General features: G+C 31.7%; 2 protein-coding genes across 2 annotated transcripts; both read right to left on the bottom strand.

The window, feature by feature from the left end:
* Positions 1-4,727: 4,727 nt before the first annotated feature.
* Positions 4,728-6,191, bottom strand: LOC11437828 (protein ENHANCED PSEUDOMONAS SUSCEPTIBILITY 1). The gene has a single exon (XM_003622019.3). The coding sequence runs from the start codon at positions 6,189-6,191 to the stop codon at positions 4,872-4,874; it is 1,320 nt and encodes a 439-aa protein (XP_003622067.1). The 3' UTR covers positions 4,728-4,871.
* A 296-nt stretch (positions 6,192-6,487) lies between these two features.
* LOC11437827 (uncharacterized acetyltransferase At3g50280) lies at positions 6,488-8,381 on the bottom strand. Its single transcript, XM_024770792.1, has 3 exons — positions 8,298-8,381; positions 6,565-7,048; positions 6,488-6,492 (listed from the first exon to the last, which is right to left on the bottom strand). Exons 1-3 carry the CDS (start codon positions 8,379-8,381, stop codon positions 6,488-6,490), a joined length of 573 nt encoding a protein of 190 aa, XP_024626560.1.
* Positions 8,382-17,079: the final 8,698 nt, after the last annotated feature.

The following is a 17,079-nucleotide window of genomic DNA, read 5'->3' as shown; positions in this document are numbered from 1 at the left end:
AGGTTTAGTTTTTGAGAATTTGAGAATTAGGGTTAAGAGTGATGATTGTGATGATTTTGAATGAAAGTGAAGTTGAATAATATAGGTTGCTTTCTGATTTTTCTTTTCATCTCTGCCCCGAATTTGAAATGAAATCTGGTATTGATAGGTCCAGAATTGGTCTTAGGTGTAAACACGAAAGTTGTAGGTATGGATGTTAGCTTTCTAATGCCGTTGGTCTGAAGTCAAAATGATTTATAGAACTTGAGTTATGCTCAAACTACTGCACATAGGTCGCAGTGAATTTTTTATGAATTTCAGCACAACTTTGTCCGAATTTGAAATGAAAACTGGTATTGATTGATACATAATTGGTCTTAGGTGTAAACAAAAAGTTGTAGGTATGGATGTTAGCTTTCTAATGCCGTTGGTCTGACGTCAAAACGATTTATAGAACTTGAGTTATGGTCAAATTACTGCACGTAGGTCACAGTGAATTTTTATGAATTTAAGCACAACTTTGTCCGAATTTGAAATGAAAACTGCTATTGATTGGTACAAAATTGGTCTTAGGTGTAAACACACACGAAAGTTGTAGGTATGAATGTTAGCTTTCTAATGCCGTTGGTTTGACTTCAAAAGGATTTATAGAACTTGAGTTATGGTCAAATTACTGCACGTAGGTCACAGTGAATAATTGAATATGATTGATGAATTAGTATATGTATGTATATGTTTGTGAATACTATATTGTTCATGATTGATGAAGTGTTATATGAATGTATATGTTTATGAGTATGATGTTGTTTATGATTGATGAATTAGTATATTTATGTATATGTTGCGAATACGATATTGTCCATGATTGATGAAGTGTTATATGTATATATGATGTTTAAGTTGATGTTGATTATCATTTGATGTTGTTATATCTTGAGATGTTTACGTGCTGCCTATGTTGCTGTTGTTGGTTATGTGAAATATTTATATGCGTTATGTGGAAAATGTATGATGTTTAAGTTGTTGATGCTCTTCATTAATATTGTTATGTTGTGAATTGCTTGTACTGTTTATGTTGCTGTTGCATATTGATCAAGTTGCAGGTGTTGGTCTAAGTTGTAAAGTTGTAAGTTGTCTTTCCAAAGTATTGGAGTCTTAAGTTATTAATGTTGTCTACGTTGTTGTTTATTAGAGGTGGTGTACTCCTACGTTGTTATTCTTTAAGAGGTAGTGTACTCTTACTTGTCGTTTATAAGAGGTGGTGTGCTCTTACGTTGTTATTCTTTAAGAGGTGGTGTACTCTTACTTGTCGTTTATAAGAGGTGGTGTAACCTTACGTTGTTATTCTTTAAGAGGTGGTGTACCCTTACGTTGTTATTCTTAATAGGTGGTGTATTCTTACGTTGTCGTATTATACGAGGTGGTGTACTCTCACGTAGTTGTGTTGTCAGGTTGACGTTGTCGTTGATGAATCGTTGAAGTTGTTGATACAGACAAACCATGGAATATTGATGAATATGTTGTTGCTTATGTTATTATAAGATGATGAATATGTTGTTTCTTATGTTATTATAAGATGATGAATATGTTGTTCTTTATATGATTATGAGATGATGATTATGTTGTGTTGTTTATATTATTATGAGATGATGATTATGTTGTGTCGTTTATGTTATAAGATGATGTTTATGATGTGATGATTTATGATGTTATATGATGATGATTATGATTTGATTATTCTGTGATGTTATATGATGATAATTATGATTTGATTATTATGTGCTAAGTGATGATGTATATAATGCGATGAATATGAAGTTAATAATAATTAGAAGTTGGTTGAGTTATTAAGAATCATTACATAAAGGATTATTATTACTAATAGATGAAGTTATTTATGTTGTTAAATATAATTAATGAATTATATGCTTGATATTATTGTTTTGTAAAATCTCACCCCTTCTGCTTGGAAATGTTGCTCTTCGTATGAGTAACTTGCAGGTGATCGAGTTTAAGTTGCTGTTAGATTGCTGTCGTGAGTGGATTATCTCTCATGTGTGTCTTTAGGTGCTCTGATACGTAACGGGATGAGAACTTTGTTGCATGCTTTTCTATTCTTTACGTATTGCTTATGAATTTACATGATTAAGTTGTTAATTGAATTTTTATGAGATACTTTGATGAGGCATTTGTGCCAAAATTATTTTAGATGTTCGAATAAATTCCGCTGCGAAGTATTAAATATTATGTTATTGAATTTTGAAGGATAATTAATTAATTATTCCGTTTATGATTTTAAGAAAAGAAGTGTGACATTCCGTTTATGTGAATTACTCTGATTAAATAAATGAAATTTTTACGTTGGGAAAACGGGGTGTTACACATAGTGATTCTTCAACTTCTCATCCGTGTGTGAAGCAATTAACTTGTTCATCTCACAAGCACCTTTATATAGTCCACCTTCGTCCAACAACTCACCAACTTTCATTTTGACTATACAACTTATAATCGAGTTTCCAAAATAATCTTCTGGTAATGGTGGAACAAACCTTGTTCATACATGGGATTCTCGGGTACGAAATGAGCGACTTACAATAGGTTCATTGCTCTAGGCAAAAATACTATTAATACGGCATGGGCCCCCAATAGTTTACTATATAAATTGATAAGGCGGGCATTCCCGGCTCACCAAGCAAAACCGGTAGTTTCTTGGTCACGACCAGTTAAAGCTAAATTTTTCTTAAAGAACGTTTCTACATGGTAGAACTTCCTCAGGGAATACAAGGTTTTGATGAGCTTGATCTTGAGCCGCCATCCACGCACGAATACATTCATTTAAGAGAATATTTTTGGTGTTGAAAATCTCAAATCGACACAATACAATATGAGCTAGTCTAATCCGCAAAGCATGTGAGATTGCCCAATACAATGCTTGATGGTCAGTTTTAGACATGTAATAAAGTAGTAAGTAGAGTATCAAATCCAAATGGATTGTCGTTCCAACTAGGCAATTCACATTACTTATCTATGAATAATAAAATAAAACAAAAGATGAGGGGGTTGCAATTTAGTCTGTTTGCAGCAGAGCAAGAGCTTAGGAGTAACTTGTTTTGATTGCAAAAATTTAATGGCAGTTAGGATTCTTTGAATCCCTATTCATTTGTTGGAATTAATTAATGGTCAAGTATTATTCAGGGATTGGTTAAATGTCTCCCATAAAAGTGATGAGTTCGTGGGGTTTTATTATCCTACCAGCTGTCGAGTTGCACCTACTGATCACACGAGTTTGTATATGTGGGTAGGGGGTTCAAATCCAAACCGATCCAAAATAAAACTTTAAACCCATCCAAAAAATCGAAAACCGCAAAACCAAATATTTTTGGATGCGTTTGGATGTTGTTTTGTAAAAACCGCTAGGATCAAATCAGATTTCAAATCATTTTCTCATAACCGAACCCAACTAAACCGAATTGTAAAAGTAATATTAATACTTATTTACTCTTTTAATAATATTATATATTGAATTGTTATGTTGCTTGTTGGTTTTTAATATTATATATTGTACTAATTTAATCTATATTATTATTACTTCATATATTTAAAAAATAATCGATAATTTTCATAATGTAATATTAACTTTTTAATATATTTTGCATCAAACCTATTATTTTACAGTGTTTGTGTAAAATTAATATTAATAAAAAAATTATATATTTTTTTGAAAAAAGTAAATAAAAAATAATATATTTTTGTATTTTGTATATCCAGAAACTGATCCAAATTAAACTGCATATATTTGGATATGATTAGTTCAGATTTTTTTAGAATAGTGATCCCAACAAAACCGAACCGAATGTGATTTTTATTTTGGATCGGATGACATTTTACCTCAAAACTGATCCAAACCGCACCATCCATGAATTTAGATTTCATATATTAGAATGATGAATTTTTGTCATAATTTAAAGGCTAAATTATATTTTTGGTCCTCTAACTATTTAATTAGTATCAGATTTGTCCTCTAATTAAAAGTTGATTTATTTCGGTCCTCTAAGTTTCTCACTGTTACTACATTTAGTCCTTTCTGTTAGTTTTATTCAAATAAACGTTATGGTTTGTGTTATGTGGGTTCTCTAACTTTATTTATTAATATCATTTTGGTCATATTCCTTGTTAAGGTATTGTGATTAAATAGTGACTGATATTATTGGTAACTGTTGTGGTTCATATGTATGTGTGAAACAGGAGGTCAGGTACCCACATAACACAAACCCTAACATTTATTTGAATAAAACTAACAGAAATGACTAAATGTAGTAAAAGTGAGAAACTTAGAGGACCAAAATAAATCAATTTTTAGTTAGAGGACCAATCCGATACCAACTAAATAGTTAGAGGACTAAAAAGATAATTAAGCCTAATTTAAATAAACTTAATGAGTTATTAAAGTAAAAATTGATTTTAAGGTTAGTTAACGTTTTTAGTGAGAAAAAGAAGATACATTTTTATTTGGATAATGTTTGATGGACCTTTCATGAGTGTGTATATACTTGAACGATACAATGAATAATGTGTTAGGTTGATGATACTATAGGAAGATAAAAATAAATATAAAATGAAATGTTGAATTAGTGTTGGAAAAGAATACAAATGCACATATATAAAGAAAAGTTTAATTTTTATTATAAATAATTCTACTCAAACATAATTGAGTGCTTGATAAAATAAATTGCGTATTAAAAAAAAACTGGAGATGAAAACTTCTTACCATTGATAATGGAACACAAACTAAGATCTGAGCTAAAAAATTATTCAAGGGTTGTCACACAAAAAACAAATTCAAGCATTTCAACGATATTGTACCAAATTGATTTTACACACATCATGTTGCATTAGTTGGACGCAACATCCATGAATTGAGGGTCATTTCCCATTGCCTCCAAAATCTCATATGGAAGACAAACTTGAAGGTCAATACTACCTTCTTCTATTCCGGCAAATACTGTAATAAGTCCATTTGCTTTATATCCACCACGACCTGCTACAGGCTTTCCCCATCCAAAATCATTACCATAAACATCAAACCACGGAGAACTGCTAATGGCTATGAAATTCTTTTTTGGCATGTTACTAAAGCTTGGATTTCTTAACCAAGACTCATAGTGATTCTTCAACTTCTCATCAGTGTGTAAAGCAATTAACTTGTTCATCTCACAAGCACCTTTACAAAGTCCACCTTCCTTCAACAACTCCCCAGCTGTCATTTTAACCATACAACTTATAACTGCATTTCCAAAATAATATTCTGGTAATGGTGGAACTAACCTTGGTCCAACTCCTATCACGATTCTATTAACCACTTCTTCTTGTGGGTCAATTTTTTTGGAACACATCACACAGCACCAAAGGTGAGTTAAAGGCGCTTGTAGAGAAGATATTTTGATGGTACCAATCTCTTCATTGATTTTTAATTTCAGCTGTACGATTTTCTCTTTTGTGAAATGAAATATTCTATTTGAGAAACAAAGTTTTTCATCATCTAACGACAAAAAACTCAACCCATCAGAGTGATTCTTTTGTTGCTCCAAAGTGAAAGGAAATCGTATTGGCCGTTGAACACCATCCGGAAACCAACGTTCTAGTGTTGGAGGTTTAGATATTTGATGATGACAACAACTACGTGAGATTTCAGCCCAAGAATTGATGAAATGCCACACAGACTTTCCGTCAATGACAGCGTGGTTAAATGAGCAACCAATGAAAATACCGTCAATTAACTCAGTTACTTGAACTGCCAACAATGGTTTTGATGTGCCTTCGTAGCTTCTAACATCGGTTAAAGCAAAAAATGAATCAACAATTGGTGGTACGTAGGTGGGTTCTAGAATGTCAGCAACACAAGTATTCTCTGATCTGGCATGGACAAAGAGTACACCTGCATTGTTGCATATAACGGAGCACGAGACAGTTTTGTCTTGGTATTCCGTTATTTTGAGACGGCCGGCAAGAGGTTGGAAAAAGGCAAGGGTTGAAGATAGAGAGTGTCTCAGCCGTTGGATTTGGTTAGATACAACCGGATGGTGATAAAAAAGGCCCTTTTTGTTGGTTGGAATAAGTAGTGACCGGAGATCCCATGGAGTCAAATGGATCGTTTGATCACTTGATTTTGTTGCCTTAATTGTATCAGTAGAGAGAACTCGTACGGTTCCCATTCTTTTATTGAGCAATGTTTTTATTCTATACTTTGAGGTTGATTTGCTCACTTAGATGGACATATATATATATATATATATAGTTGGTTGTGCGCTTATATATATATAAAAAAAAAAACTCGGTTGATCACAAAAACATGATATTTATTTCACTAACTTATAGCGTTTTTTAAGAAGTTAATTCAAGTAGCTTTTGAGTTTATAACTTATAACTTTTTATATATACTTTTTTCTTCCAATTTTAACTTTTTCTTTATTTTATTTTATTATAATAAAAAAAACTCTCCACCATCTTATTAAACTAACCACGTTTACCATGTTAGTTCACTTTTTAAAGTTTTCTTTTACTTTGTTTTTAAATATTCTTGTTCACTTTTATGTTTAAATATTTGATGATGACAACAACTACGTGAGATTTCAGCCCATGAATTGATGAAATGCCACACAGACTTTCCGTCAATGACAGCGTGGTTAAATGAGCAACCAATGAAAATACCGTCAATTAACTCCGTTACTTGAACTGCCAACAATGGTTTTGATGTGCCTTCGTAGCTTCTAACACCGGTTAAAGCAAAAAATGAATCAACAATTGGAGGTACGTAGGTGGGTTCTAGAATGTCAGCAACACAAGTATTCTCTGATCTGGCATGGACAAAGAGTACATCTGCATTGTTGCATATAACGGAGCACGAGACAGTTTTGTCTTGGTATTCCGTTATTTTGAGACGACCGACAAGAGGTTGGAAAAAGGCAAGGGTTGAAGATAGAGAGTGTCTTAGCTGTTGGATTTGGTTAGATACAACCGGATGGTAATAAAGAAGGCCCTTTTTGTTGGTTGGAATAAGTAGTGATCGGAGTGTTGGAACAAAATGTGTTTCACAATAAACCTTAATGAATTTTGATGATAACAATGTATTAAAAATTGTCAATTGGTTATTGCTAATAATTGTTCAAGTCTACAGGACCATAGGCAAAGTTAATCAATTTCAATAGGTCTTGGAAGAACAATAGAGAGCAAAGGAATCTAAAGCATCTGAAGAAAACTGCATCTGAAGCTATGAAGTGCTTCTGAAGTCTCAAGTGCCTCTGAAGTAATGACGTCATCAGAAGCAGAAGTCCATCAGAAGCAAGATTTCATCAGAAGCTATATCATCACCAGAAGCTACAGTTGATCAGTAAATTTAAACTGAAGTTTTAATGGAGCTGTTTTTCGTTTCAACCTCGTCTAAGAGAACGAAGAATTAAAAGGGAGGTATCAACGGTCATTTGAAAAGCACTGGGTGCTTGTCCTTCTTTATCAGAGTTGACAAAGTACAAGTGTACAACCACTACCTCCACTACTCTGTTTTTGTCTACGCTACAAGACAAGACAACAGCTCTGCCTGCAGAATTGTTCCTTCAAGATAGGAATGAATTTGAAGTTGTGGATGATCAAAGGAACTCAACGACTCTTTAGACGTGCTAAAAATCTCAACGTCTCTCTACTCACCACTATATAAAGGAGTGAAGACTTGAAGATTGGCAAGAGATATCAACACAAGTTAAAAGCGCCAAAACTCTGCCAATTTGATTCTAAAAAGCACTTTGAATTTCTGCACTGATTTGATACATCTTAGAAATTCTCAAGTCTAGAGTCTTTATTGCATTGTATTGTGAACACCACTGATTGTATATCAAGTGTTCAAAGTCAAACATTTTCTGTGTAATTTTGTTTGAATAGAAGTCTCTCGCCTGCGTGCTTGAGCATTAGAAGACTCTTGCTTTAGTGCTTGAGCATTGGAAGTCTCTCGCCTGCGTGCTTGAGCATTTGAGAAGTCTCATACTAGAGAGTATTGAGCATTTGTAATCTGTGTGATTATTAGTGGAAATCTCCTTGGAAGTGCAAGGGGGACTGGACTACTTCCGGTTTGTGGAAGGAACCAGGATAATTGCTTGTGTCTCTCTTTCTTTTCTCTGTTCTGTTTTCATTCCGCTGCATATCTGATTCTGAACATCACATCAGAAGCATTCCTAACCAGCTTCTGAAGTGTTATCAGAAGAAGAATTTTTAGAGAAAAAGAAAACACAATTCAACCCCCTTCTTGTGTTTTTCTCACCTTCACGGAGATCCAATGGAGTCAAATGGATTGTTTGATCACTTGATTTTGTTGCCTTAATTGTATCAATAGAGAGAACTCGTACGGTTCCCATTCTTTTATTAAGAAATGTTTTTATTCTATACTTTCAGGTTGATTTGCTCACTTGGATGAACATATATATGTAGTTGGTTGTGCGCTTATATAAAAAAACAAAAAAAAAACTCGGTTGATCACAAAAACATGATATTTATTTTGTTGCGACGTGGTGGTATACAACAAATTCACCCGACTTGTCAAAAAAAAAAAATAAAAAAAAATTCACCCGACCATTGAAAGAAAGATGAAGTGTGATATTTGAACAATCATTTGTTTATGGCTGTGTTTGGTAACACAAATAAATTAGTTTATAACTTGTTGGACTAGCTTATAAGCTTGTTTTGATAGAATGAGATGTGTTTGGTAAAAAGCTTTTCTCACTAACTTATAGCGTTTTTTAAGAAGCTAATTGTAACACTCTTTTTTCCCAACATATAAATAATATAAAATAGATCAGAGTTTATCGCAAACAGGATGTCACAGTTTGTTCTTCAAAATAATATTTAACACAAATAGAGTTAAAATCCACTCTTTATTTAAATCATCTGCTTCCAATAATTTTCAAAAACGTCGCAATGAAAAATAATTATTCTTTCAACAAAATTGGCACTAAGGCCTCAACATAAACAACGTCATTAAAATCCAACAAAATTGGTCCAACAATAAATTCATATGGAAAAATACGTAACAATGGAAATAAACAACAAAGTCCTCATCCCGTTACGTATCAGAGTGACTCCTAAGATGACACGAGGAATCAACTCACATCAGCGGTTACTCATGATTATATGCACGTTACCCACATAGAGGCAACATTCAAACAGAAGGGGTGGAATTTCACATTCAATAATAATAAGCATATAATTCTATAAAAGAATTTGACAACACAAAATAGCATCACTTCATCATTAAGAATACTTCACATAATTCCAACTACAAATCATCAATTAATCTTGCTCAACAATGTAACAACAACGACAACTCAACGAGGCAAGAACAACGAGAACTCAACATCTACAATATGCATGTGGTACCATCAGACCATCAAGCTCTCTTCATTAATGTCGTAATCTGACTTGACAGGCTACAACCCCCTTCGCTTAAAATTAACAGAGCATCAAGCCCTCTTCACTTAGAATTGACAGAGCATCAAGCCCTTCTCGTTTAAAATGATTATGCATTGACACTACTAATGCAACAACAACAACAACAACATCAACAACAACAATTTCATAGTCTCACAATTCATTAATAGGAAATAGTCATATGGGCATCATATTCAACAACCACAATTCATCATACATCTTCGTAAAAACATAATAAATTATCCACAAAAAGTTTTCACGTCAAACCAAGGCTACTGGAGAGATAACACAATTATCAATAATTTTCATATTTACACTAAATGCCAACTCAAAACAGAAACGTGCGAAACAGACGCAGGAACACGAAACAGGGCAGACTGTCACTGAACAACCCGCGAGGTGAGCCAATCTACTCGCTATGGCGAGTTCAACATATGGACTACTCACCATGGCGACCAAGGTACTCGCCGTGGCGAGCTAAAACTGATAGCTCTTGGGAACTTTGACATTTTTCACCCAAAAATCTCATTTTTAACTTCCTTATGCCCAAATTTGATTTCAAAAATTGTCTAAACATTTATAAACATGAAAAGGCACTCAAAACCATATAAAATTTGGCCCAAAACATTATTTTACAAAATCATCAATTTTCTTACTGAACAGTTCGCGAGGCGAGTAGAACACTCGTCGTTGCGAGTTGACATCGAAGTCACTCGCGAGGCGAACAAGATCACTCGCCGTGGCGAGTGACGACAGACAGTTCTACGGGAAGAAACATGTTTTCAGCCAAAAACTCAATTTTTCAACCACCCAAATCTCAAATTCAAAAAGAAACTCAACCTATGTTTATTATACAATCTGAAGCTCATTCCTTTCGTTAATTCAATGGTTTACCTACTCTTTCAACAATCAATTTTGCAAATTAACCCTAATTTCTATAACATCAAAACTAACAAAACAACAACATGTTAAACCCCTTTTTAGAATCATACAACCCATTATTAGAGAAATGTAGTCCCACCCTTACCTTAGATTAGATGATTCCGGACGCTAAAGCTTGCTCCTCTTCTCTTTCTTTGACTTCTCACTTTCTCCCAAAAAAACAGTTTCCACGTATTCTGATTTTCTAATTCTGACTCTCCCCTTTTTATAAATCCTTAACCTACTTATTTTTCCTTATTTCCAATTCTGCCCCCCAAGCCTCAATATTCTAATTAATTATATTCCTCCACTAAATAATAAAATAGGGGCTACTAATAAATATCAATATACAACAAAAATATCACTCATCAAATAAATCAATTAAATTATAAAAAGACTCTAAACTCAATCAAATAAATAAATAATAAAATAGGGCGTTACACTAATTCAAGTAGCTTTTGAGCTTATAACTTATAGCTTTTTATATATTATTTTTTTTCCAATTTTAACTTTTTCTTTATATTATTTTATTATAATAAAAAAAACTACCCACCATCTTATTAAACTAACCACGTTTACCATGGTAGTTCACTTTTTAAAATTTTCTTTTACTTTGTTTTCTTTATTTTTAAATATTCTTGTTCACTTTTTTTTTTAGATATTTTTGATGATGACAACAACTACGTGAGATTTCAGCCCATGAATTGATGAAATGTCACACAGACTTTCCATCAATGACAGCGTGGTTAAATGAGCAACCAATGAAAATACCGTCAATTAACTCCGTTACTTGAATTGCCAACAATGGTTTTGATGTGTCTTCGTAGCTTCTAACACCGGTTAAAGCAAAAAATGAATCAACAATTGGAGGTACGTAGGTGGGTTCTAGAATGTCAGCAACACAAGTATTCTCTGATCTGGCATGAACAAAGAGTACACCTGCATTGTTGCATATAACGGAGCACGAGACAGTTTTACCAAACACACCCTATATGTATAACAATTTTTAGAACAACTATAATTTTACAAAAAAATTAGTATTGACACAAAGATCAAAACAATAAAAAATAAAATAAAAACATAATATAAATATGAGAGAGAAAATTATTGCAAAAGTTGTACAAAATAGTCGTACAAACAGGGGTAGATCTAGACATTTGATATATATGGAGCTAAAATAATTTTTCAATGTATTAAAATTTTAAATTTGTCTCAGATTGTACATTTCGTTAGTCAAAATAATCCTTAACATTAGAATACTTCGTTAATATTATCAAATTAGTCATTCAGTATACTTATTTACTGTCATTTAATGGACTATTTTGACTAACAAAGTGCAAAATCAAAAACTATTTTAAAATTTTAATACATTAAAAGACTGTTGTAATTATTCTTACACGTTCAAAAACTAAAATGACTAATAATATATATTTATAATTAATAAATAGAAAAGTTGGATGTGGGGCTTTAACCCTACATAGTCTTTGAGTTGATTCTCCACTACATACAAATATCATTTCTCAATAAAGCGCAACCACACAAATAGAAAAATATTATTATTTCCACCTATCGTTATCTCAACTTGATTCCTTATCTCCACGTACATTCGCATGCTCATTATCAAATAAAAACAAAAGAGAAAGTTTTGGTTGGGTATATATCCAACACTTCAATTTTAGCCCCACACACAAAATCAAAAAAAAAATTAAAAAAAAAATTATAATATATCAATTGATGCTTATTTAATTTTGTTAGTTTTATTTGAGTATTCTCAAAACAAAATGTTGTTTAATTCGATGAGATCATGAACAAATTAATAAAACGAAAGTCACGAACTCCGGATGAAGGTTGAAAAAAATTATGGAACAAGTAGTTCCCTAAAAAAACACATTGATCCTTTAAAAAGAAAAACAAAATAGTCAAATTACATATTTATCTATTTATTTTTTGGAAAAGAAGTCAAATTAGAGAGTGTATGTTATGTTTTTGTTCACTAATCTACTTACTATATTATAAAAGTAAGTTCTTAGGATTTTACCATTTTGCTCCTTGGAGGGGTATTTTAGTAATTTCCTATTGATGGGGTGTGGTTAATGCCACCTCATCATTTTAGGGTGCATTTCTCATTTTGCCCTTCACCATTTTTTTTAATTATTTTATAATTTTTATATTTCTAATAACTTTTATAATTTTTATTTTTTTAACTATTTTTCAATTTTTTCACCCAAATTCAGTTGCTTCTAAATTGCCGTTGTGGGAGAGTAAGGTATCGCTTGATTCGACTTTTTTCCAACTTCTCTACATTTTTAAGGAGAAGTTAGGTCAAACACACTATCAATTATTTTAATTTCAAAATTGTTTAATCATCACAACTTCATAAATATTTTTATTCACATTGTCATTTAATGATACCAAATACTATTATTTCCTTTCTTCAACCTCGCAAATATTTACACACACACATTAACGTTTAGAGTAATATTTTATGTCCTTCTGTCTGTGTTTTTGTTACGCTGATGCATATAATTTTTTTTAGTGTTGCTTGGTTGAGTGCTACCTCACCGATTTTTTTTAACTATTTTCCAATTTTTATATTTTTAAATACTTTTAACTATTTTTCAATTTTTTCTCCCAAATTCAGTTGCTTCTACACTGCCATTATGGGAGATTAAGATACCGTTTGACCCAGAAATTTTTTTACTTCTCTAAATTTTTAAAAAGAAGTTAGGTCAAACACAATATCAATTAAGTACTTACTAGAAAAGGAACATTTTTTAATGCATAGAATTGAATGGAATGAGCTTTGGCCAAAAGTTGTTGAATGCTACTTTAAAAAGATAGATGAGATCAAGAGGATGATGAATATGTAGTTATTTTTGCTAAATATTTTTTTTTTGAACAAGTATTTTTGCTAAATGTTGCCGGAAGAGGTTAGATGTTGGTAGGAGTTGACCGGTGGTGGTGGTTACACAAGGGAGAAGAAGAAAGAACAATGAGATGATGAAGGAAGAGGTAGAGAGAAGTGAGGGACAACACTTCACGTGCCATCTTTTTTTTTTTTTTTTTTTTTTTAATTCAACAAATAATATGGGTGGCATTTTTCTTTTTTTTTTTAATAAATAATTACACGCGTGGCATGTCATGCAAGCTTTGATGCGTATAATTTTTATAAAATTTTGATTTTAATTAAAAGTAAAATTGTAGATGTCTTTTCTTCAAAAAAGGTATAGATGCCTAAAAAAATTATGCTTATGTTATATATATATATATATATATACATAAAAGGTATAGATGCCTAAAAAAATTATACTTATCTTTTAAATATATATTGCACCTTTATATCGTAACAAACTATCCATATATTTTTCTTATTCAAAAAAACTAAATATTGCTAAATAGAAAAGGTATTATTTTCTATTTTGTAAACATCAGATGATAGAATTTTGTATAAGTTTGATAATGACCCGAAAAATGTCTTTTCTTATGTAGTGGGAATATAGTTGATGCAACACTATGGGAAAAAAATACTCTGTAGCTTTATCATTTATCATCTATTTACCTTGAGTTTCTTGCTTCCATTTTATAGTCAATGGCAACCCAAATATATGTAACAATTGGTCAGGCTCGAGGTTGCTCATCAACCTACATCATCCGTTTGTTGAGAAGTTTAAGACTTAGTAAGTTTGCATTATGATTTCACAATACAGTGTTAGAGTAACTTATTATTTCACAATCCGATTTGATTGTTTTTTGACCATGTTTCTTAAATTGTTGTCATGACTTTAACACTTCTCAAGCTCAGAGTCAAACTTCAGTTAAAACTTAAGCCAGAGTCCGACTTCTTCTCAACGTACTTCGTACAACGATTTTTCCAAACTGTCACATGTTAGGCCAATTGCTGAATTTATAAACTTAGTCAATGTCTGCTTTTTTTATGCACAAACATGCTTTGAGTTTTTTTACGCACAAATTAAAAATACATATTGCATTATTCTTTATTTCATGTGCATAATTTGTGCTAGAAAACATATTGCATCACTATTTGGAAAACAACTAAATTCAATCATAACCAGTTTGGATTGTATTATGAGAGTTGCACCAAATGTTCGAAGACATCAATGTCAAATGGTGCTGGCTATACATGCACATGCGGAAGTGATGCTTAATTTCCATTTGTTTCAACAATGTTAATTGGTCAACGGGGTGCATATAATGTACATGCATGCATTTATCTAGACTTTACAGGAAGATAATAGGATGATAAATTAAAAGTCATGTTACATTTTCTTTAGCTTAAAATCAGTTATGCTACCTTTATTTTATAAATTATATGTAACTATATTCACATACATCTTATCCATGTAAATATGCATTAGACTAATATTGCAGTTATTTTCCTATTTAGCATTTCCCAAACGAGGTGTCAAGAACAATTCTGAAAGGAAAGCGCAAAAAAATCACTCTCATTGATGACCAGACACAGAGACAGTATAACTGTCATCTCATTACTGCCGATAGAGCAAGCTATGAAAATTACTTGGATGGGTAGTGGTTCAATTTCTGCAGATAACGAGTGATGGAAGAAGGTGGTAAACTCATCTTTGATCTCGAAAAGTCACAGAAGAACTTGCAAATTCGAGTTGTTTCAAAGTAGATCTTTGTTGTTGAACTATTTTAACTTCTACTATTTTGATGTATCGCTTTGGACTGTAGTCGTAAACTATCTTGACTTTGGGATGTCATTTGTTCTTTTCATTTTGTCTGATGTAAGTATTGGCAAAAATTCCTTTTTGGTTAGTCTATGAAACTTGCAATCTCTTTTATAAACCTAACTATTATGTAACGTTAATCTGTACATTGTCGGTTCCTTCATTGGTTTCAATTAGTATCATGTTAATTGTAATGTTGTTTTCCTAATCTCTTGAGAAAAATAAAACATGCTATTTTCCTACAATAAATCTTTACAATGCTTTGGTAAATGTTTTAGAAATGTACATATATATAACTTCTAATTAACACTGCAATTTGTTTTGTACCTAGCATTTCTCAAATGAGATATCAATGACATTTCTAAAAGGAACACGGAAAACAATCACACTCATCGAGAAACAAGCTCAAAAAAAGTATAAGTGTCGCTTGATAACGGCAAAGAGAGCAAGTTACAAAAAATACTTAGGCGGCCAATGGTTCAAATTTTGCCGAGAACATATGTTAGAGGTAGGTGATAAGTTATTTTTTTATCTAGAGAAGCCACCTAAAAATATGCACGTTCAAGTCGTTTCCAAATAAAGATTTGGTGTTCATGATCCACACTTTCAACATATCACCTTAACTTTAATCCTAGACTAGATTAGCTTCACTCACTGATGCTACTTCTTTGCTTGATTTCATTTGATGTAAATATGGGTATTACAACAAAACTCTTTTTTATAATTTTGGATAATATGTAAATTCATACATCATTGATTCCTTTATTGGTTCCAATAGTTTTCATCCTAAATATTATGTCAATTCCTAATATCATAAACTGATTATATGCTCTCTTGATCAGCCCATACATATTTTATGATGAATCACAATGTTCCGTCGTTTTAACATCTCTTCTTTCAAAGAATTTTTTTATCGAATACGTTATTGAACCCGTGCGGAGCACGGGTTTGTAACTAGTTATAATATGCCACTGAACCAAATTATTCACTTAAATTTAAAATAGAAATTATCTTTTATTTTTATTTTTTAAAGAACGATCCTATTTTTATTACTGATTCCAATTGTTTTTTTAGTAATGATCCTTTTTTTTTTTTTTTTTTTTTAAGGATTTAATGATCCTATTTTTATTATCGTATATTGTATATTGAATATAGAATCCGTGTGTCAATTATATTTCCTCTACAAAAATAAATAAATTGTGTGTTGAATATTGTAATAAGAGAACAATAAAAATTTATAAAAGAAAAAGATAGAGAACGATAAAAACTACAAACATTAACAACACCTAAGATCAACCTTTTCGAGTGAAGCTTGAAGATTGTACGAAGAGAAATGATATTTGTATAATAATTTTTGAATAACTTTTAAATTAATTTTTCTTTCAAATTTTAATTGTGTTTATATTTCTTTCTCTCTTTATTGTTTTTGTTCAATAAGAACTAAGAAGAGAGAATAAAATTGTCTCAAAAATTGTCACAATTATTGACATATATCATTAATTAAAGCACTACAATTGATATTAGTAATGAAATATGGCTATATTACAAATCTTTGTAGAGTTTTCTTTTAAGGGAGAAAAATAACTTTATCATATTAACAAGAAGAACAAATAATATTTAACCCTCAAATCGAAGAGAAGTATACGGGGTGCTCGACACACAAAAGAAATCACAAAACCCTAAAAATTAAGATTAAGAAGAGGACTCGAAAACCACTCATAAAGTATTTAGAGTGACATGCTCATGACTTAGGCAAGATTTAGAGTGACATGCTCATGACTTAGGCAAGATTTTACAATGTTTTTATTTGAGTCATTGTAATTCATTTCTTCCCTAACGAGCAACTCTATAGGTGTTTTGAGTTTTTTTTTTTTTTTTTTTTGGGCATAAATCATGCAATTCAACAAAACAAGACATCTTATGGAAGTTATGGAAGCAAGAGGATCAAACACAATGAAAATTTAAAGACAAAACAACTTTGGAAAATTTTGTCACAAGT

Source organism: Medicago truncatula, chromosome 7 (assembly GCF_003473485.1).
Source record: "Medicago truncatula cultivar Jemalong A17 chromosome 7, MtrunA17r5.0-ANR, whole genome shotgun sequence".
Taxonomy (NCBI): domain Eukaryota; kingdom Viridiplantae; phylum Streptophyta; class Magnoliopsida; order Fabales; family Fabaceae; genus Medicago; species Medicago truncatula.
Note: the sequence above shows the minus strand (reverse complement) of the source record. Positions and strands in the feature narration are given on the sequence as shown.

What these genes read in the sequence shown, in the direction of transcription:
- LOC11437827 (XM_024770792.1), bottom strand. Translation starts at nt 8,381, where the DNA reads ATGGGAACCGTACGAGTTCTCTCTATTGATACAATTAAGGCAACAAAA. An exon ending in TCCATTTGACTCCATTGGAT is followed by an intron (nt 7,049 to 8,297) that starts CTCCGTGAAGGT and finishes TTTGTTCCAACA; the next exon opens with CTCCGATCACTACTTATTCC.
- LOC11437828 (XM_003622019.3), bottom strand. Translation starts at nt 6,191, where the DNA reads ATGGGAACCGTACGAGTTCTCTCTACTGATACAATTAAGGCAACAAAA.